Source organism: Malurus melanocephalus, unplaced genomic scaffold (assembly GCF_030028575.1).
Source record: "Malurus melanocephalus ecotype Western Australia unplaced genomic scaffold, MMel_1.1 scaffold_130, whole genome shotgun sequence".
In the NCBI taxonomy this organism is placed as follows: Eukaryota; Metazoa; Chordata; class Aves; order Passeriformes; family Maluridae; genus Malurus; species Malurus melanocephalus.
This window is the reverse complement of record NW_026623362.1, coordinates 450,089-472,584: the sequence shown is the minus strand read 5'-3', so window position 1 is coordinate 472,584 and position 22,496 is coordinate 450,089. Positions and strand designations below refer to the sequence as shown.

The 22,496-nt window shown below is 41.6% G+C and overlaps 1 protein-coding gene across 5 annotated transcripts in view; it reads right to left on the bottom strand.

Annotated features, from left to right (window-relative positions):
- The window catches only part of DYNC1I1 (dynein cytoplasmic 1 intermediate chain 1), a 185,861-nt gene extending 165,018 nt beyond the window's left edge, over positions 1-20,843 (bottom strand). For 2 of the 5 annotated variants that reach the window (XM_057370665.1, XM_057370669.1), the window contains exons 1-3: positions 19,396-19,606; positions 2,874-2,991; positions 623-737 (exon numbers count right to left, since the gene is read on the bottom strand). In XM_057370665.1, coding sequence (XP_057226648.1) covers positions 623-737; positions 2,874-2,981 — 223 coding nt within the window. In that variant the 5' untranslated portion in view covers positions 2,982-2,991; positions 19,396-19,606. Of the gene's footprint in view, positions 1-622; positions 738-2,873; positions 2,992-19,395; positions 19,607-20,576 lie in introns of those variants that run through there. The other 3 variants (XM_057370666.1, XM_057370668.1, XM_057370667.1) reach the window with 3 other exon arrangements.
- Between the last annotated feature and the right edge of the window lie 1,653 nt (positions 20,844-22,496).

Genomic DNA, 22,496 nt, shown 5'->3' with positions numbered 1-22,496 from the left:
GTAACCAATACTCAGATAGTGTATGTGTTTTTAAACTGAGGACTTCAGATTCTAGAACTGAAACATCAAAACYAAAAAAGAGATTGAGCACATGAAATCAGAGCTAAAATCTTCAYTAGTGTCTGTCAATAGGTGTTTTTCTATTTATGATTTGGTTTTTTTTTTTATTTTTCTTCTCCACTTTTGCTTGATTTTAAAAGAAAAYCAGTGGGAGTTCCCACATGACTATGCTCCTCCTTTCCTACAAATGCWTAATTTGAATTTTTGAAACAAAACTTGGGGCTAATGAAGTAGAGCACTTACAGTAATATTTTTTGGTCATCAGATAAATGTGAGTGAAGATAAAATAGTCCATCAGAAAAGAAATCACTGCTGGTATGCAAAACCAACCTGCATTATGTTCACAAAAAMCTTTTGACGAAATGAAACAGATGTTTTTGGCAATGACAAGTAYTCATAATGCCATGAGCTTGTATATGTCAATGGTATGGCAGGCATTCAAACAGAAGAGTTCACTTCACTAATACAGCCAAAAAACAAAAAAAGCCAAGCATGCTTCAGTAGAAAGAAAGCATTAGTTGTGGCAGAGCTGAATGCTTTACAGTGTGCTGCTCTTAAATACCTAGAGGTGGTTCTGGGGATATACCAATGCTCTGTAACAAAGCTTCTGTCTCTCTCCTTTTACGGTCTAGGTCAGAATCTTCCTGAGCTGGCTCCTTCTTCTGCTGCAGATCAGCCTGAGTCGAACCAGAAGAAAACAGAAACATTTATTTAATATATAATCAGCTCTAGCAATTATTTCACATCTAATCAGTCCCAGCAATTATATGTGAGGAAATATTTCTATGCACTACTGCTTAGCTACACTTTGAAATTAATTTTGATACATGTAGGCAATTTATAACTTAGATAATTGGTACTGTATATATCAGGAACTATTTTTCACTGAATGGATAGTAAAACTGGTCTTTGCAAGGATATTTGTAAGAATTTTTTACAGGACAATGAGGGAAATTTTCTGCCTCTCACTCATGACGTGCAACTTATTCAACTAACATAAAAGCTGACCATAGAAGAATAGATATCATTACCCTAAATAAAACTATCCCCTTCCTACTTACTCCAGGAACAAGAATAAAATTTCATTGYACTTCAACAATGTAGCTTAAGGTCCTGCATTTGGTCCTATGCACTTGTTGGGAAAAGAAATATTTTTTCATAAACTTCAACACCTAACAGGAGCAAAGGAAATAACATGTCTAAAGTAGGACTTTGGCAGTCCATGGCCCCCTAAAGGTYCATAAGACCCTTCCCTCTCTACCTTACTATCTCCACCTCCTTGGAGCTTCCACACATTTTCCATCTTCCCCTCTGATCTATGGGCATCTGAAAACAGCAGCACCTGCATTAGCCAGAATCCCACAAAGGTTGAAACTGTGCTGAAACCAGTGCTGGGTAAAGAGGGCTTGCACAGTTCCTCAAACTGRTGTTCACCTTGGTGGAGGCACCAACAGAAAACCTGGAAATTCAGAAGTATCCCCATGTTCTCCAGTTTGGACCCAGCCAGGATGCACACTGTTTTTACAGACAAAGTTGAGGCATATTTCCATGCTCAGCTCTTCACATGAACTCTCATGGTATGTAGGATTGTAGAGGGCTTTTGTGCATGGCCAAGCACCTCGGTGAGTGTCAGCCTTCACTGCTGGACCATCTGGTACCACAGCACAGCCCATGTACACAATTATGCCCTGTAGCATTGTCTGCATAGCAGGGTGTCAGAGCCATGGGAACTTCCAACCACCACAAAAGACATGAAGTCAGAGTCAGGGGAAAAAGAAAAAGGACCTAATAGCTCCCTCGAGCCATTAGCTTGTCCTCCTTCYCTCTGGTTCTTCAGTAATGAACACAAAAGCGGCACCTTTTAAAGATCTGCTTGTGGAGGACTCCCCCAGTGACTCCAGGAGCCTCAGYGGGGCATGTGCTGGTAACTGAACAAATGTGGCTCAAATGAAAAAAAGATTAAAAAGACAGACAAAGCTGCAGCGCTGATTTCTTGGATCACATCACATTTCCACRGTAATTCCATGAAATTCATGTACAATATTAAAGTGTCAGTTTAAAAGGAAACCAGTTATTAGTAAAAGATAACAGGTGCTTTAAACTATAGTAAGTGTTGACATTTGAAGGAAAGGAAGCATARTCACTTAATGCTTCTCTGACTTTGCATGAAAATGAATATCCACTCCCTGTCAATTCTCACCTCTATTCCACTAAGTGACTGAATAAAAAGAAGTACAAATCCCTTAATGAGAAACCTAATGCATATTGTCAAGGACAAATAAACTAATATGTCAATCAAACTTTAACATAACTGAAAGATGCACCCATGCCAGAAGATGAAAATGCAATTGCAATTATGTTTTACTTTACTGGAGAATAATAATTGTAAATCTGTTACCTTAGCTAGTAATCAAACTAGTCTTCAGAGTACAAAAATACACATTTAGATTGTAATGGCTTGAAAAAACGTGAGACCTCTTTCTGTCTCTTCCCACTCTCCACTCCCTTTCCATTGAAGGAGAGCCCAGGAAAAAGCATTGTGGCAAAAATCAATTTTTCTTTCTCCATACACATGCATATCATGTTGTCTAAACTGTTGTGATTTGACAGTRCCGTGGTTTTAAAAGCAATTCCCTCACCCCAACATTCTTGACTAAAAATAAGCTTTTTGATTTTAAGGTTAGTCTGACGTGGGTTTGAGGACCTCATTCCACATGACAGATACCTTGGGGCATAGAATAYTGAGATGTCAAAACCTCAGCAAGCCCCTTCTGCAAGTATGAGCTRTCTAAAAGGTGATTTTCCAAATTTACCTCTTTCTTCTTCCGTTCTTCCTCCTTCCGTTTCTTTTCTTCTCTTATCTGAGCCAAACGTTGTTTTTTGCGCTCAAGTTCTGCTTTTAAATCACTTTTGTCTGACATTTTGACTCTGCTGGAAACAAAAGTATGGAAATCAAGGTTAAAATGGAACTGAATGTTTTCCCTGTTTACTGAAAGAAAGATAATTATATCAAAAGTAGGGCTTCTAAAACTGCAAATATATTTCTATATAAACACTGGTCCTTGGACTATACTGATATTGTAGAAAGCGGAATATTTTCTTCACGATTTTCATTTCAAGAAATTAGAGCAGARTATCACCAAATGTGGAATATATTTTCAAATTACCCCTATTAGAAAACCACCTACCTAGGTGAAGTAAAACTACTGCTGTTCAAAATAATGCTTTAATGCTTTCAAAGTGAAGCTAAAATCTTTTGATTTCCATCATCTTTAGCAGACTAAAGAACTCAGACCCACAAATACATTTCAAGCACCAAAATGAGATCTGCCCCAAACAGCTCCATATTTCTTAAACAAGTAATAATTTTACTTGCAAAAMAATGAGAGGAGAGCTTTTGGTTCTGCAGGTGCCTTGCACAGCTGCCAGGCAGGATCCCCCGTTCCACTGACACCGTCCCTCATCATCACAGTCTCAATATCCTTCACACATTCCCCCCTCCAGCGAGCACTCTCACCGCTGTGAGCTAACCTGCATAGGAATCTCATCAAAACCTTTCCAGGGAAAGCTGGGCCATCCCCCACAGAAGCTGCAGAAAAGGCACAAAACCAGGCAAACYAGGAAATCTAAGTTCCTCTTTATGAAGCAGCACACTGCTCTGCCAACAGCCTTGCATTCAGACCRTCTTTCTGAGAGGCAGGAGACATGCCTAACGCTCCTTATTTAATTCCAACCACACAAACTTGGCAAAAAAATTACTTCTGAGATTCTGAAAGACCTCTTCCACCATTTAAACCCTTTTCTCTTTAAGATGGTGATGCCAAGTCACAAATAATCTTTGTCTTTTAAATTCCTGTTGATGTACATGAGCCTGGAAAATGAAGGGTAAAGAAATGAAAAGTCATATTATATAGATATAGAGCCAGATCTTTAAAGAAGATATGATACCAATCTTTTTCTACAGTTTTAAAACATCCCCATCCATAACTTAAGTCACAGATTATTTCATTATTTTCTGACATCATAATCATTATGAACTGTAATCTGTAYTAATACTGATTTCTTATTAAGGATTTTGTTTCAAGTTCTGACTAATATAGACATTCATGAAAAGAGTTAACTGTGTCACTCCTGTTCACACATCACCGACCGTATCCACCGCTGCAACTCAGAATCAATCAGATCAATGGCAGTGCCATGTATACGCAATGGAATTCTATTGCTCACTTGATGCACAGGAAATTTGAACGTCAACTCTCCGTTAATATAACGAGAACTCTACTCACATTAGTGCCTGGGTGGGTGGATGACCAGAGAGTAAAATTATATGCTAAAAATTRCATGGCACTTCCATCCATCATGAATTTCTCTGCAGTCATCAGCTTCCTCGTCAAAATGATGAAAGCATAGTTAGCCCATGACATAGAGGATATTGCCAACAAAACATCACCTGCACATTAAGTGCATTCTTGGCTGCAAATGCTTTGTTGTCTTTGCAAGCATTTTCCTTGAAGGAAGGAATAGAATAACATCTGGAATCAAAGAAACCACTCAATGAAAAGGATGGGCATAAGAGCAGCTCAAATTCGAGCTCATGCTCCCACAGATTCTGCTGCCAAGGCACCGTTTCAAGGCCGTGGGACTCCTCGTTCAATCCACAACAGCTGACAGMAAATGGTATAGCTAGGAGGGCCATTCAGCTGCCAACAAATGGGACCCCTGGATACATTGGCTGCACGTGGAAGACCACCATTTCTTTGTTCCTCCATCACTCTCATCCTATTCACAATAGTATTGTTATCAACTGGAGAAAACCAAAACTGTCAGGAAAAAGATTGCATTTGATATCAAGAAAATTAAGCAGTAGCACCTTAAACAACATTTATTTGTGTGATCAGTTGATGTCAGTGAGYTATTTTTTACATGGGAAATGCCCAGAGAAGAAAAAAAGCTTTTTCAYGGCAGTGCAGGTAGTGTTTTGCCTACCAATCTGTTCAGGATTTCTGTGTCTCTCWGATATGGTTGAAATCCCATTTGAAGTCATTTTCCTAATCTGTTGCACACATTTGAATTCTGATTGTGAAGTTACCCCTCAGAGCTCTTTGGACTAGATAGTTTTTGCATCCTTTTAGTTCTGCAGTTTGGCAACAGAGAGAGAGCTCCTGTTTCTATGCAAAAAATATGCAAATGTGTTTTAAGGCTCCTGACAGAAACCCTGAGGGTTTGGCATCCCTTTCAWGCTGTTTGTCAGATATCAATGAACGGCTTTCTAAAAATTTCATTCCCTTAATGTCAGGRAAGCTAACTAGCTTTTCCCCTGATTTGAGCATCAATGGTTTAGTGCCTGGCCCCTTTTTTACAATGCTCCAGTCAGGGTGATCAAATCCTATTAWAACTTTGCTCTATTTTTAACAAAATAGATCTTACATACAACAAAGACGATGTATTAAATTTCCTTCAAAGAATATTGCCAGAGCTCAGTTATACCCTTTCATCCTGCATATATTATAGTCATGCCTAAGCCCCCCAGACAGCTTACCACCCTGAAAACTGGCTGATTACAATTTTAGCAAAATTAAACACCAAGGGTATGTAACCACCTTTCTCAGATGCCAGCAAGCTGGTAGCAAGCAAGGAGGCRMGTGTACCTGYCACTCTGCTTGGCATTAACCAYRGAGTTAACACCAGTCATTACTGGGAGCAAATTTCTAATAATTGCCAAAAAGCATGCCACTACAAGAGAGATAAAGGCAAACAGTAAAAAATATTTACTTTTAACATCCTCTGTGGTGCAGAATGACAGCCCAAGGCTTATGAGTGACCTAATCTCCAGCCTGGGAGAAGGCACTGGTCAGARGGAATCACTGAGGGACATATTTCGTACCAAAGCAATTAAATCCCCTGTGTGGGAGAAGGAACACATAGGAACAAGCACACTGAATGCTGAATTAAGTATAGAAATAATTTTCATAGCAGGGCAACAGCCTGSGGCTCCCCTCTTCAAGGGAGAAGCATAATCTTAGATCTTAGATCAATTTGTATTTGGTTGTCCCAGTTTACTGTCCTGGTTTTAAAAGGGGTGAGTCCTACCACTCCAGAAGAGCACACTACACATGATAGCACAGGTTCTTGTGATGTACCAGAGATGATGCTCTTGCACAGAGATGATGCTCTTGCACAGAGTGCACTTGCCTGAGTTCCAAATGCTCGGAGAAAATGCTCCTTCCTTTAACATACTGCAGAAAGGAGCTGGCTCCTCATGGCATGACATTTAATGTAACAGAGTGTTCTACTTTGAGATGTCCATTTTTCCCATGYGTGGAGTCTCCTCTTAGGCTTGGAAATGCAGTCAATTCCATTTACACGCCAGACCAGCAGGATGGCAGCTGCCCAGGCTGTGCAAATGCAGCACTGGCTTCTGGGGACTGCTTTCTAGGACTTCACCATCCACTGGCYTAGCTCACAGCATCTTGGATGCCCACAGTGTACATGCAGAGCTATCCCAACCATTAGGATAGGTAAAATCAAGAGTCTAGGTAACCTAGGATATGATTTCACTTTTCCTAAAGCAGATGTTCAAAAGCAACTAAGATCAAGCATGCCCCAAAGTCACCAGTTTCTCTCTAATGGTGGTAGGCGACCCTGGGTGATCTCTGTTAAGTTCCAGGAATCTCCACTGTAAACGTCTCAGACTGGGTGAAACGAATCCTGTCCTTAATACCCTCCCAGAAGTTCCTTTTATCCTGTCAGTGTATGAAACAAGGTATTTTAAAGACCATTTGTATTAATCTTAAAACAACAATGACATTTGGACAAACTTCTCTGCWGCACAGCACATATGCCAAACTAGCCCACTAAGCTCATCCCACAGGCAGCAACATTTCACAACCATTTCATCTGTGGCAGCAGTAAGAACATAAACATGAAAACAACAGCATTTTATCCTCGACTGGACTAAAAGCCATGCAAGTACTTTTACAGGTACAAGCCAGTTTTATAGCCGTTTTATAAGCTACTTTATCAATGATCAATATCCCAATATTTGAGCAGGTATTTTTTTTCAAAGCATTTAAATGAGCACTTAACAGCAGAAACAGGTATCTAAAAAGGTTTGCTTGAATTTCAGTATCAATAAATTGATACTTGTCAGAGTAATAGAACCAGAAGAACAGGCACAAAGAGTTGCATGACATTTAYATACGTTGGACTAAATACAGGAAAAATAAACTCAAAATGTTCAGTGTATGGTGAATAAAATAAAAAGCCAAAGAAATTAAAACAGTGCACTTTTTAAGCAGAAATAATAAACAGTATATAAGATCTCCCTCCCCTTCAAGTCTTTATATTTCCTAAGTCTCCCTCCCCTTCAAGTTCTTTTTATTTCCTAAAATAGCACCTTGTCTGCATGCTTTCACCAAGCTCATCTAAAAAGAAATCTAAGTTTCCAAATCTGATAGGACATAAAAAAAGMCTACAAATTTTACTGCTTAGTGTTTGCAGGATTTTTACATGCTGTTCATTCAGTAGGTTGCACTAGAGTATAAATTTTCCAGGAGTAGAAATTTTACCCTTCATGAGCCTTGAGGACTCTCCTGTTTTGTGACTCCCTATGTTGTGCTTTTTCCTTATTATCTCCATTGCAATTACCAAAGGGGTTCATTAAATACTATTACATATGGCATAAGCCATCTTATGTAACTAATTATAAATAATTGATCAATTAATATACTTCTCTAACATAAATAGGCAGCATCTAGTATTTATAGATGCTGCATATGTATTATTCATAAGCCTTCATAAAGAGCCAGTTACTCRAGCCCAAAACAGCAAAATGTCTTTTGTGTGAAATGCAAAGGATTTTGCACAATAAAATATATTACTCAGTGATTTTGGTTTTAAAGAATGGGTTTACAGAGTGGGAGTGCTAGTACTATTGAAACTCTCACATGTGAAGTCTTCCACTGGAAAAAAATTATTAATTTCTATAATGTACTATATTTATCTCTACTTAGTACAAATGAGAGTCTTTCCTACCGTTAGGAATATTACATTCTTTTACAATTGAAAAAAATTCCCATGAGATCCACCTATGACTTTCACAACTGTAAAGTGTGCATGCAAAGTATGAAATTGCACAAAGCAGATAAACATCTTTGGTCTGCAAGAAACCAGAGGGAGTTGCTACCCTAGTATAAATGCATTSTAATATATCACATTCATTTGAAAATAATGTTTGAAACACACTTCAAATGGGCAAGAGGGGMTAGAATCATCTCAACAGCAATTTTTAAATAAACATGAGTAGCTCTTTTCATCATGCGTCAGAATTTGTACTTGACTTCAATCGAATAACATAAATAATTTTGCTAAATGGGCATATCAGTGTTTACAAGATCACAACAATGAGCAAATATTTGCAGCTGCAAAAACTTAGCATTTGCAGTGTTTAAAGGAATCTCCTGTGTGATGAATTCAGGAAAACTCTAAGTAAAATTGAAGAGACTGAGTATTTTTTCTACATAACCTTGAAGCAAAATAGTCAGGCTTTTTACACTGCATCTGTGTATTTRTCTATAAATAAAAATGGTTGTCAAGTGTTAGATTTCAGGGAATATACCATTTTTATCCTTCAGCTTCTGAACATTTCTTGCAGATGGGCAAAGGTCTTGTGCTTTGTTCTGTAAGGGTTTACAAATCACAGGCATCCAGAGATTTGGTTCTGTGCTTCCTCCTGGTTGCTATGCAACAGGTCAGCACATCTCTAGCCTATTTCTGTTGATGCTGACAGGGTATAAGATATGTACCCACAACCGCCTAATTACACATCCCTTACACTCTATTACCATTTAATCTTTTCACTCCTGTTCTTCTATAATGGCCCCACTAGAAAATTAACTCAGTTTTAGCAGAATTATAGGGTCCCCACAAAGCAGCATGTGAGCAGAGCTYTACTACTGCCCATTCTTCCAGCACCAGTAGTGTCCACGAAGCAACACCTCCTTGTCATCCCATTCTCTTATGTCYCTTTAGTCTTTTATTTTACCTTGATCTTTTCATTTGCAACAAACATGGTGCCATGGAAGACCCATCAAGGTTGAAGGGAAGAAGCTGTTGGCAACAACTCGCTGGAGATGAGCAAGAAACACACAACATTCCAGCAAGGAGTGAACGCAAGGACTACACTCTAACATGTCACTATAGCAAAACTGCCTCACATCTGACACCAAATATGCTCCCTTTATATTACTGAGTTCCACAGAACTAACAGCATGTTTCACCTTGAAGAAAACTGGATTTTAAATAGGTCTTTTCAAGGGTCTGGGATTTTCCCTCAGTAAGCATTTATGAGCACAGTTATAACACACAATGATCTCAMCATGCTGCTGTGAGATGGTCCTCAATGATGCAGCAGCCAATACTGATTGTACTTCTGGGGRATGTGACTCAGGAATTGTGTCCCAGTTACAAAGAGATGTTTTTAACAAAACAACCACTTGCATGCTTAGCAACATTTAAATCTTGTAGAATAGAAGATTCCTAAGCATTCTTGGTCATTTCTCTCAGTTTCTGTCTCTGTTATCTTTTTCTGTTTGGCTGCAGTAAGATGCGGGGCATCATATCTGGCTCTGTATATGGCTGAGAATGGACTTAGCAAAATTCCAGATCTTTGAGATTCTACATTCCCCACGCATTAACTGGTCTTTCTGGTTGCACTGTTATTCTGTGACTTTCCCAGCTTGCTTCAGAGAGGAACTGCAGGATGAACAGCTCAGAGGAGCCCTGCTGAGAAGGACTTGGGGTTGCTGATGGGTGAGAGGCTGGACATGACCCAGCCATGTGCACTCACAGCCCAGAAAGCCAAACGTGTCCTGGGCTGCATCCAAAGCAGTGAGAGCAGTAGGGGAGGGAGGGGATTCTGCCCCTCTGCACTGCTCTGGTGAGAGAGACCCCACCTGGAACATCCAGCTCGGRGTCCTCAGCACAAGAAGGAGATGGAGCTGGAGCAAGTCCAGAGGAGGGCCCCAAGTTGATTAGAGAGATGGAGTACCTCTCCTCTGAGAAAAGGGTGAGAGAACTGGATTTGTTCAGCCTGGAAAAGAGAGGGCTTTGAGGTGACCTAATTGCAGTTTTCCAGTACCTGAAAGGAGCCTACAAGAAAGAAGGAAAGAGGCTTTTGGTAACAGCATGAAGTGACAGGACAAGGGGAAAGGACTTCAAGCTGAAAAAGAGTAGGTTTATATTGGATACCGGAAAAAAARTTTTACTGTGAGGGTGGTGAGGCACTGGAACAGGTTGCCCAGAGAAGCTGTGGATGCATCATCCCTGGAAGTGTTTCAAGGTCAAGTTGGATGGAGCTCTGAGTGAAAGGTGTCTCTGTCCACTGTAGTGTGGTTTGAATTAGATGATCTCAAAGGTCCCTTTCAACCCCAGCCATTCTATGATTCTATGACCTAGCAGGATAATTTAAAAATGTTTTCTGACATTAAAAGAAAACCAAATGCAAGCTGTAAGTTGGTAAGATTTTAGAGATGGATAATGTAAGAGAGGTAACAATCTCAAGCTGCAGGTCACTTATCTAGAAAAGAGTCCTGTATTCCATATTTCGATTTCAATTTCCTTTGTATGTATTTTTTGYACAATGTTCAGATGTCAATGTTATCTGCTGCTATCATTGGTATGACCACATCTTCAAAACCTCTGTAAAACATCTTGTTCATCATAACAGCACCAAAGTGCCTCCCAGGGGTAAATTTAATGACTTATGAAAATCTAACATAGAATTTTGCTTCAAGATGTCTGCTAGTCTCTCCTGAAGTGGAACAAAGACTCATTTTCTCCATCCTGCAAATATTTCAGACATTAAAACATGTACTTTCATTCCTCATGGGGGGTAAAACTGACCCCTCTGACTTTTCCACCCTCCTCCTGAGATAACCCTAGTGGTATATGGCCAGCAAAGTGATACTTAAAGCCATTTACCCAAACATGAAAAATGCATGCTCTAGTGTCTGCTTCTTAACCCAGTTATGACAACTGCCAGAGAGACATCAAAGAACAAGCTATGCTGCCATCACACAGGTTTTGTTGGAAGACTTACCCAGATWTCATTTCTTTCTTGTAACAAAATATGCTTTGCTTTGCTGCTGATGTCTGTAAGGATATAACTAGGTTAAAAATATTACACATCGATTTCATCTCTGAAGTCAAGACAGCTAAAAATGTAAAAAGCAGGGAAGAGCCCTGGCTGTAAGAAATATACAACAAGTTCTCAAAAAGTAGAATAAATAACATTTCCATTCCCTTTGTACTTCCCAGGGCTTATCTGGCTGTACTAATAAAGCAAGATGAATGCTCAGAGCCTGCCTCAGCCAATTCATCCCTGTTGATCAACAAAAGAGAAAAATTATATGTCCAGATAACAAGGCAAGATGATAAATGYAGATGTCTAGCAGCATAATTTAAAGGATATTGGCCAAGAATTTAAATATGAGAAGGGACTAACAACCAAGAAGTCTACGTCTTCCATTTATCTTTTCTGTGGTTTTCTCCAAATTGGAGAAACATGTTTTGGGGTTGGTTTGTTTGTTYMTTTGTGGTTTGTTTTGGTGTTTTGGTGGGGGGGCTTGGACTTTTTTTGTCTTGAGAAGACTGAAACGCACATTCCTAGGGTGACTGTTGGCTAATGGRTGAGAAGGACTGGAGGAATGGAAATGGTGTTCTTAACCATTGAAGCTATTTTCTATTAATTTCTGTTCTGCAAAGATTTATTGGACCAGAAGAAGCAGATGCAAGAGAGCGAACATCAATCCCTAACAGAGGCCCCTGGGTTCTACTCTTTGTTTCAGGGTTAGTTTATATTATATGCAGTGACTGTTTAGTTTACAATACAATGCTGTATTTAGTATCTGGAGTCAAAGATTCCTYTTCCTTTCTGAGTGCTTGAAGCAAGGTGCTGAGGAGTCCTTTCTCTTTCTCCCACATGCTCTGTTGTACACAAAGAAACTTTAATGTTTTAGACTCATGCGGAGCAGCTTAAGTGGGAAAGACTGGAAAGGTATCTGCTGCAGAAGACACATAGGTTGCTGGTCAGAGCACAGCAAATATCTATTTATGCAGGCAAATATTATGAAGGCAAATATCTATTTATGCAAAGGCAAAAATTACCTGGGACTCCTCTACTTTAGGTGAGTCCCATTGAAACCAGGGTGCACTAAAAGCAGGAGTAGATGCTGTCAGCTGCAGCTCAGCATGGAGCACACACTCTGGCAGTTGGGCTCAAGGAATGTCAACTAGATGGAGCAGCCCAGGAGAGACAGAGGGCAGACACCTGGGCTGTTGAGTCTGGGGCTTCAAGGGTAAGAATAYATCAGAAAAGGGTAAAAAAGGTGAAAAAGTAAGTTTTTAGAGACTGCATATGCTTCAAGAGTTAGGTGACACCTAAGCTGATTCTTGACAACTGCAATTTTAGTTCCGGTTTCTATACCACAATATAGTTAATTTTGGAAAATATATCAATATTTACTAGACCACAGAAGGTCCACAAGGCAACCAGAAATGGTCCACATCTGTTTTTCAGCCACATCCAACTGTTAAATGTATGGGCTTACCAGTTTAAACAGGCAGTCTTGAGGAGTAAGATGCATAACATAGTTTACAAAGCCTACTACATTGCAGTATGACAGGAGAGAACCAGGGAGAAGCCAGGAGTTATTGGATAACAGTCAATCCTTTAACAAAAATGGACATTATGTGATGAGAGAAAGTACAGCAGTTTTGTTGCTTTATATATATGTATAGATAGATATATACAGTCCTTCAAGAAAAATAACATAAAACATGGGAGGCCAATGACTTTTATTATCCTTACTCCTAATTAATCACTTAGTTTACTGAGATCAGAAACTTTCTGGAGAAAAACTTTATTAAACTTAATTAAACTTTACTGAATGAGCACTRAGAAGGCATGATCTCCATTTAAAGACTCCAAAATCAATACTTATACTGACTAACATTACTGCTGCATTTTATTATAATTTTGTTAAAAAATACTCATATGTTTGTCACTGTGGAAGTCCAGAGTTTTTTCCTTCCCYCTCCCCTGAGTCATTGATAAGTAAACAATAAAACCTGRTAAGTGTTATGTACATAAAGGTTGCTGGAAAAAGTGTGGACAACACCAGCAGTAAGGTTGTAACAGGGTTCCTTTCCATCTTACCCACTTACAGAGAGTATAATTTACTGTCATCTTTTGAGTTCTAGGCTTTAAACATATAGGTAAAATCCTAAAGCTCTTTAATTTATAATTATCAGACAGAGTACTGAATTTTCACAAGATGTTTTTAATACATTTTCAGCCCTTAAAGGCTGAGAAACTAGGCTTTCCTGSATTTTTCTGCTATTCAGCTTTCTGTGAAAAAGAAAATATTGTGGGAAATAAAGGGACAGTTTTCCCACGGGCTCTTTCAGTACAAAGAGAGAATGGCATCACTGTTTTTTTTACTTTGTCTCCAGTACAATACCCTCCCATCCCATCAGCACAATTTCTGTTGTATTATTATTACTACTGTGGAGATAGAGAAAGGCAAGAATACAACATTCACAGGCTTTGCCAAGTGCAGCAGATTATGTACATGAATAGCTAACTGCACACTAGGGGGTATGATTTAGGTCAAATTTCTTGTTTCATTCCAAAAGGTTATAGATTTTGAAGCCGTTCATTGTTTAGTGCACCACACAGTTTACAGTCATAAGTACATATAACCTGAACTACATTTTTCTCGTTTTTTTGCTGAAGTAATTTGTGTTCCTAGGCAGYGAACACTGGCAGAAGTTGATATTCTGTAACAAAGTGCTGTAAGCGTGTGACAAAGCTCTATGAGAAGTTAGAGGTAAAAAGGACAAAGAATTAATTCATTTAGGGGCAAGCTAAGATCTAAAATATTTCAGAATTATGATATAAACCACCTTCTGGTTCAGCAGTTGCTCAAAATGTAACTAGAAACAAATTGATGAAAGRAACAACAACGTCATATGACTTTGAATAATGAGATTAACAAAAATGGCAAATCTTTTATATTACTTAAAGAGAAGATAAACACATATTATGAAACAAGTCATATGAGTTTAGATAGTTCCCCAGCTTTGTGCTGTGAGAATCTGAGAAAAAAATTCTTTTAAAAGCTCAGTGTCAGTGGAAGAGTCATTAAACCAGAACAGACATGCTCAAATATAAGGAAATATTTTAAACAGTCTGGGTTGGTTTGGTGTTATTTTCCTGTAACCCTGTTTTGTTAAATATTTTAATTTCTGGAAATATACAATAGCAATCATTTGAAATGTCTTTGCCCCAATTACCAAGTGACCTGGTAACCACTCTGATCCTAACAGTGGTGGCCTAATGTGCAAAACACGAAACAAGGGCATGCCTTGAATAGTAGGGATTTAATACGGTTGTCTATGCCCTTTATAAGCCAAGATCTGTGTTAATGGATACAAAACAGAAGGGCTGAATAGTTCAAGGCAAGAGAAATCCATATTTTCCCTGCATGTGGTCKAAGACCGACAGTGATTAACTTTCAATACTAACACAGCATAGTTTCAGTGCTAACACAGCATAGATTCAATGCTAACATCGCACAGCTTTTATTGTCAAATTCAGCCTGAAAATATTAGAATCAAGGAAGGCTTAATATGAAGTGATATAAATAGACAAGAAATATATCTTCCATTATCCTTATTTATATTTAATCATCCTCGGCAGTTTTGTGTCTTTGCCTCAGTACAACTCCCCATTGTTTGAACACAAAAAACTGCAACTTTCTGCTAGGCTGAAGTGAAAAATTAATAACTGAGAAGCAGGATTTGGAATTATTTGTACCACATCACAGACAGAGGGAGAAAAGAACAAGGAACTAAAATCTTTTCTCTGCTAGGGAGAGAAAACAAAGGGCAGGGGAAGGAAAGGCCAGCAAGGAAGAAATGTGGTGTTAAGACAAGCACTGAGGAAAAAAGAAAAGGGTAAGCCTCAAAGAATGATAGCAAGAGGGAAAGGAAATGTGAAAAAAAAGATGTCACTGTAAACAAAAAGTTATGTCCTTAGAAGATTCCATCTGTAATTGTTTTCTGCTGAGTGGCAATAAATGAGCCTTCTCCTTGTATCTAATTATTCATTAGTTTATTCTAGGGCCAAGCAGGGACAGTCAGCCMGCATCTGGGGGACACACAGGGCAGATCTGCACTACTCCAGAGGGGTTCCCAGGAGGTCTGTTCATCAGGTTGATGTAACTTGTCTCTGTAGATCAGGTAAGCTGATTCACATTCATGGGAGCAGTGTTAAATATAAAATATGTACTTTTATTCTAAAATTAAGAGCCAAGAATCACAAGAGACATCTAAGAAGCTATTATTCACCAGATAACCTGCACACAGATAAATGCAGCAATTACACAGGGACTCTTCCAAACTCTTCCAAGTCAATGCAAAGACTCTCATTTTCTTCAAAAGAGTTTGGAGAAGTATTGTGGCTTTCAAACAATGATGGCAGCTGACTTCTGCCATCACTCTAGAGGCTAGATTCACCACCAGARAAGTCAGAGAGAAACTCCTATTACTGTCAGCAGTGATAGGGCTGACACATCTTTCCTTAAACTTGAGAATGGAGTTAGAGTGCTGCCCACAAAAGGCTTCAAGAAACTCTCACTCYGGCTCCATGCCTTCCCCATGCTGCACTGCACTCCCAGATATTCTTAGAATGCTTTTGCCTCAAAAGGAAAAACAAAAAGTGCTGAAGAAGCAAGTAAAAAAAAAAAAAAGGGATATAGTTTTAAGTTCAGGAAGAATTGGTCACCTGTCACAAATGATCAGAGGTGTCTTGTATCTATAAGATCTAGTGGCTCACACGTTAGTCTGCTTCACAGCTTCCTGCAGCTCCTGCCATCTGCCTGGAAGTAGCCATTTTCCCAGAAAAGTTGGCAAGATGATGCCATGTAAAATGAACAGTACTGAGGGAGCAAGCTCATGGATACTGTCTTATTTGAGTGCTTGCAGATGGCCAAGCGAACAACGGTTCCCAGTGCCATCTCTAACTAAAAAGAGCTAGCACCATTTTAGGTGGATTATTATCAGGTAGCAAAAGGGACATATTGCATCTATCTGAGATTTAGACTGAGTCAGGGTCTCCTTTTTAACCAGTATCATTCCTACTTCACCTTATCTGCCTGCTTACAAACAGTTGAGGAGAAGACCATTCAAGCCCTCATCCAGAAAGCAAGTCCCAATATGGACACATACATGTGTACTCACCTGTAAGACTTGTGTTGCTCTGATAAACAGAAATAAGCTGCACTGGCAAAAGCACAGTTTTATTAACACRAGTTGCATCTGTACTAAGGGCACTTTGCCAACATATTCCATCAGTATTTCAGCTGGAAAATGTCCCTTTTAAACACAGAYTACATCTAAAGTCATTATGGTTTGTTTCACTTAAGTTTTCTAAAATTAAAATCTAAAGTATCAGATGAGTTTTGCACTGAGAAGTCATTATATCTAACTATGGCTGCAGAAAGCCTGAGACCGATCCTCAGCAGATTTGAATTACCCCATGCACCTYAGTGAGGATGGCAGTGTTACCTCCCTCCAACTTCTCTGAAATTAAAGCCAATGGATAGGACAAGGAGGATCATTCTGTTAACATCCTCCAAACAGCAATTCCTCATTCAGGCATTAGGTGTTGGTAGCTCTGAAAGAGTCCTAATTACTACTTTTGCTGCTGCTCAAACCAAGCCAAAGGAGCTCAACAGGGCGCTCAAGGCACAGCCCTGGCTAATGAGCCTGAGTAGTCCCAGAGAGTGACCATGAACATATTTTAAATCTCCATGAGAGTAAGTTTAGTGTGAGATGCTGAAAGATACCACATGATTTCCTGAATCACTAGCAGGAGTAAGGGAAGCTTTGAAATAGCATTGCCTTTCTATACCCTTATGGTTTTTTTCTATTTTGATCCTTTATCTTTAACCCTTCCAGCCCATTTCACATCATTGTCCAATATCCTGCAGTGGTGGGACATCCAACACAACCCACTGTATCCAGCTCTATCTAGCATTCCCCTGCTCTCTTCCTGCAGGCTGGAAAACAGATGGCAGCAAGGAATGCTTCTTGAAACCTGTCTTACAGAAGAAAAGAAAACCAAGAGACTTMATCTGTTAATTTATTTGAAAATAAGGCAGGAAAGTTCTTGCTGCATCATTTCAACAACCTACACTGAAGACAGCTGCTAAAGCAAGGCTTTTGTCTACTAGAAGCATAACAGGAACCAGAAMCCTGAAGCTGGAAAAATACACTGGAAAACAAATGCATTTCAATAATAAAAAAAATAGCCACTGAAAGGCATCACAAAGGAGGGCAGCTCACTGCCCTACCTTCTATAGAAAGAACTGGTAGGTCAGCTTCTTAATTTAAGATMTGCAGGGTACAAAAGAGTATTTCCCTGCATTGAGTAGCCAGATTTCCAAACTTTCAATGATCACTGCAGGTGTAGGGTGTGGTTTACTGCTGCTCTTTTAAATATTCCTCTCTGAAACTGTGGATAAGGCAGCATTACAGTTAGTGCATTTCTGTGGTAGACTAAATCGAGGCAGAGGTGCTTAAAGGTCAGAGAAGTATACCTCATCCAACTCTAAAYGATCTCCTGGATCTCCACATACCTGGCCCTCAGAAGTCTCACTTATCAAGGAAGATGATAGCAAATCCCAATCTTYAAAATAATCTGTTCACAAAGAAGATACAGAAGGGGCAACACATTTTGTATTTTCATGGACTAAAAATGGATGATTATGGGGAAAGAAAATAAAGCAGAGGATGGTTATCAGAGGGAGCACTCCCTTGGGGAGAAGATCTCCATGCAGCCCCAAGGTTCGTGTTGAAGAAACTCATTCTTGCAGAAAAATGCTACAAAGAATTTAGAAAAGGAATTTTATCTGCCTTCACTAAATGTGGAGAATGTTACTAGATATACCATCTCAAATGAAAATAAAAACAAACAAAAAAAAAGAGCTTAAAAGAATCAGAATAGCAAACATTTAACTTTTCCCCATTAACTTAGCAAGAACAAATGAGRCTCTTCAACAAAACACATTGGTAGYAACAGAAATTAAATTCCCTGATTGCTCTGATAACACCATCTATCAGGAGACAGGTGGTCCTGGGACTTGGATTTCCATTCTGAAACAGCTTTTGCAGTCTTGTGCTTCATGATATTTAGWGCGATTTCTGATGCAATTTAATGTCCTCATGCAGAAGCAAAGCACTGACAAAATCCTATATGTCAGGATAAACTGCCAGGTGCAAGTGCCAAAGTCATGTGCCAACTTGATGTCAGGTCCTTCCATCTCATCCCCTCTGTATCAGGTTAGATTGCTTGATCCGCTGAGAATCTTTATTTTAAATGCATTTATAGCTGAAGTCTCTACTGTCTGTCAATGGCAATATCGACAACTTTGTTCCAGTCCATAAAATGGGGGCTTTGTCTAGGAAATCTGGGGCCTTATGCTCTCTGCTGACCATGGGGGATTCCCGGGATGATGTAATTATAATAACATGCTTTTGAAAATCTGTTTCAATGGACACCCAGTGAAAAAAAGGCCTCTGGCTAACCCCCTCCCTCCTTCTCTCACCCTTTTAGGGAATTACCTTAGCAAGGAGAAAAGATCTATTTACTGTCTGCTGACGTCCTGTACTTGAGTACACCCACTACCGCWCACGCCGTGCAAAGAATTATACACAGAAAACTTTTACCACCCCCTTTTGCTTTAAGCTGTTCGGCGCTCAGGCACCAGCCGGGATCCTGCGGCCGCCACTCGCGGCGGGGCCGAGAGGCGCCCCAGGGACCGGAGCAGGTGCCGAGGCCGGCGGGGCTCGCTCACCGCAGCCCTTCCGCAGCCGAGCCGCCGGGCCGCCAAAGCCCACCCGCGGCGAGGGCCGGCCGGCTCCCGTGGGCACTCGGGGATGCCCGCTCGCCCAGCCGGGATGCCCGCTCGCCCAGCCGGGATGCCCGCTCGCCCAGCCGGGATGCCCGCTAGCCCAGCCGGGGATGCCCGCTCGCCCAGCCGGGATGCCCGCTCGCCCAGCCGGGATGCCCGCTCGCCCAGCCGGGGATGCCCGCTAGCCCAGCCGGGCCGCCTGCCCGGGGAGCGCCTCCGGCGGCCGCACCGGGCTCAGCGGCCGCCGCACATCCCGCGGAGCGACTCCCGCCAGAGCCGGGCCCCAAGGGCAGCCCCCGCTCGCCCGTCCGCCGCGGCCYCGCCGCTTCCCGGCCCCGCCGCCCCGCGGGTGCCTCACCTCCGCCAGCGGCCGGGAGATGCGGAGCGGCTCCCGGAGCCGTGCAGCCCTCACCGAGCCCCCGCCGCCGGGGGAGAGCAGGGATGCCCCGCTGCCCGAAGGGCTGCTGCCAGCAGCTGCGCCCTGCCTTGCCGAGCCGAGCCGAGCGGTGCTGTGCCGAGCCGAGCTGTGCCGAACCGAGCTGTGCCGCCCGCCGCTGCGGCAGGACCGCCGCCGCCGGCTGAATGTGCTGTCTCACGGTGGACAGGCTCCTCCCGAGAGCTGCTGCTGCCGCTTTCCTCCTCCCGCCTCCTCCTCCTCCTCCTCCGCCGGCGCGCCCCCGGTAGCGACACCCCCGCCGCCCGTGGGACCGGGGCGGGGCCGCGGGGGGCGCGGGGCAGGTGGAACCGGAGGAGCCGGCTCAGCGTCCCCGCTCGGCCCCCAGCAACTCCGGCTTCAAGTGCGCTCGCTCGGCTCCTCCGCGCTCCCCTCGCTGTCACCCCACAGTGGCGCAGGCTTCGCCCCACGAGCAGCCGAGCCAGCAGCTTGAGTGGCTGCCCGGCTGTCAGGACAGCACCGGATTCACCGTCAGCACCGCGACAGCGCAGGCAGCATCCACCGCCACCTCCACAGCATCCCTGACACCATTCCATGGCAGCAGCTGGCAGCTCCACGACAGCCGAGGCAGCATCCCCATCACCATCCTCACGGCAGCAGCCGGCAGCCCCACAAAGGCTTAGCCATCACCCGCTAAGCTGCCTAGGATATCCCGCTCATTCCAGCCTCACCATCACCCCCACGGCAGCCTGGCCGCCAGCCCCGTGGCAGTCTGGTCAACTGTTATGAGGGCAGCAGGCTCCTGCTTAGTCCTGTCCCTTTCTGGGAGAACAGGGAGAGCTCCAGAACAGATGAAAGAGACCAAGCTTTCATGGTTAAATAAGGGCAGAGGTTTTASTTTGTCCCTGTCTCCTCACACCACTCATATGGGGACAGGTACCAGACAGGGGGGCCAGACTTGTAGCATTGCACCTGCTTCTCTGCACACACCGACATATCCATCTCCAGGGAGAGAGCTGCCAAGCAGAGCTCTTGGAGACAGTCCATATTCCTGCAAATAGCACCCACCTCCAGGGTAGACAACCCGGCTTCCCTTTCCCTTATTGCACACAGCTTTGTTGCCCCATATCAAGGAAAACACGTACCCTTTGGCATCATGGTTTGTTCTTTAAAAACGTGATGTCCTGGATGTGTGACTCACTGTTCTCCATCCCTCTGGTCCAAGAGAGCAGGAAAGGTACCCTTCAGAATCCTGTCCCTGGAGCCCACTCTCTTGTTTCCTTATGTTGGGGAGCACTAATTCCAGCCACTGCCATTCCAGGTCTAGGGTGTTTCCTGGGAAGAGTGAGGCATACCCAGTCCCCTGAAAAGACATAAAGGATTCACATCATCTCCAGTTTCTGCCAGACCCAGCCAGAATGCATCTGGCCAGGAGACAAAGGATCCTGAAGAGGAACAAAAGCCTCCATTGCTGCTGAGGATACAGTGATGAAATAACAGTTTCTCAATTTAATTGGAGTTGAATCAGGAAAGATTCATCTTTTTCTCTTCTGTGAAAGTCCTTAAAGAGCAACATCTTCTGCTTCTGCAGGCTGGAGCATGTGGAAAAAAACCCTGTGGTTTTAAATGCACAATTTGAAAAGTTTTGAGTTTGGGAGATTCAGTTTGCAACTCTTTGTTAAAGTAAGACCCTTTCAATGTCAACCAAAATTGAATTTGAGAAATCGTTTTTTGCTCTTGAAAGTGTTGGAGCATTGGTCTTAGTCTCAGYTTTTAATGCTGTAGGGTTTGTTTATGTTCCTCTGAATGCATCACTTGCAAATTCCCTGCAAACTCAGCAGACTGCTTTTTTTCCTGACCTGAGAGGGCCTTGGAGTCATTTAGTATTCCTGAATTSACAGATGAGACTCCATGGGCCCTGATGAGATCCTGCTGTTAACATGCTGCCATATCCATATAACCATGTTGCCATGGTATCATACACATGCAACATGGTATCATAGACATATCATGACATCACATGGGATGACAATATCAGGCACACTCATATATGCYACAAGATATATGTATATCAGATGTTTCTTCAAAAAACCCTGTAAATCCTACTTCAATGGGACACAATGTTGATATTTGTGATCTTCACATTTTCCAGAGGTGATTCAGTCTTTTGAAAGTATAAAAATAAAGGATGGAAATGGATGTGTCAAGGAAWTTTTTTTTAAAAATCCTCATCAAGCATAATGAAAGATTTAGTATTATCTAGATTTTTTTTATTAATAAAAAATGGGGTATTGGATACAGAGGCGTTCAGAAAAAACTCCAGTGGCTAGGGTAATATATAAAAACCCACCAATTTCTCCTCAGAATCAATTATTTTAAGGAAATTTGGAGAGAAGCAATCTTAGATAGTATAGGGTACGTGTTCCYAGGAGTAACAACCTTCAGGAACTCAGGAAAAATACACAAGCAGTACAGTGAAGGAGTTCTCCGAAGGAATAACAAATTTCCCTAGAAGTGATGCTCTGTTCTCTTTGACCTCAATCTCACTATTGTCTTCTCTAATATTCCACAGCAAAATCTCTCACCATTTTATGGGGTTTTTGTTTTAGGCATGCAAATTGTATTGCCACTAATTTAAAAAGACAGGGATGAAATCTTTATGAACCMAGAAGATATGACTATATGCATTTTTCAAAACAAAAACATTAWTATCAGTAATGTCTTTGTAACTGCTTTTAATGACAAATAACCAGTCATTTCAGTATACCCCCAGATGTGTACTAATTTTACACTTTCCCATTAAACACAAATCCATAATATTATCCAAATCAATAYATTCTGCTAGTAGGCATTATGTGATTATGTATGTCTTAATCACCAGGTGAATGTGCWGTAGCACAGAGTTAAGATTATTTTCAAAACTTTTATGTTCTCATTCTGTGAGTTCAGAAGATGGTTATTGTAGCYCCAGACTGCTTTATGAGAACAACACAGGGCAAACTGGTCAACAATTACAGACATCTGATTAGCTGCCTTCTCTGCAGCAGAGGTCAGTCGTACATGGA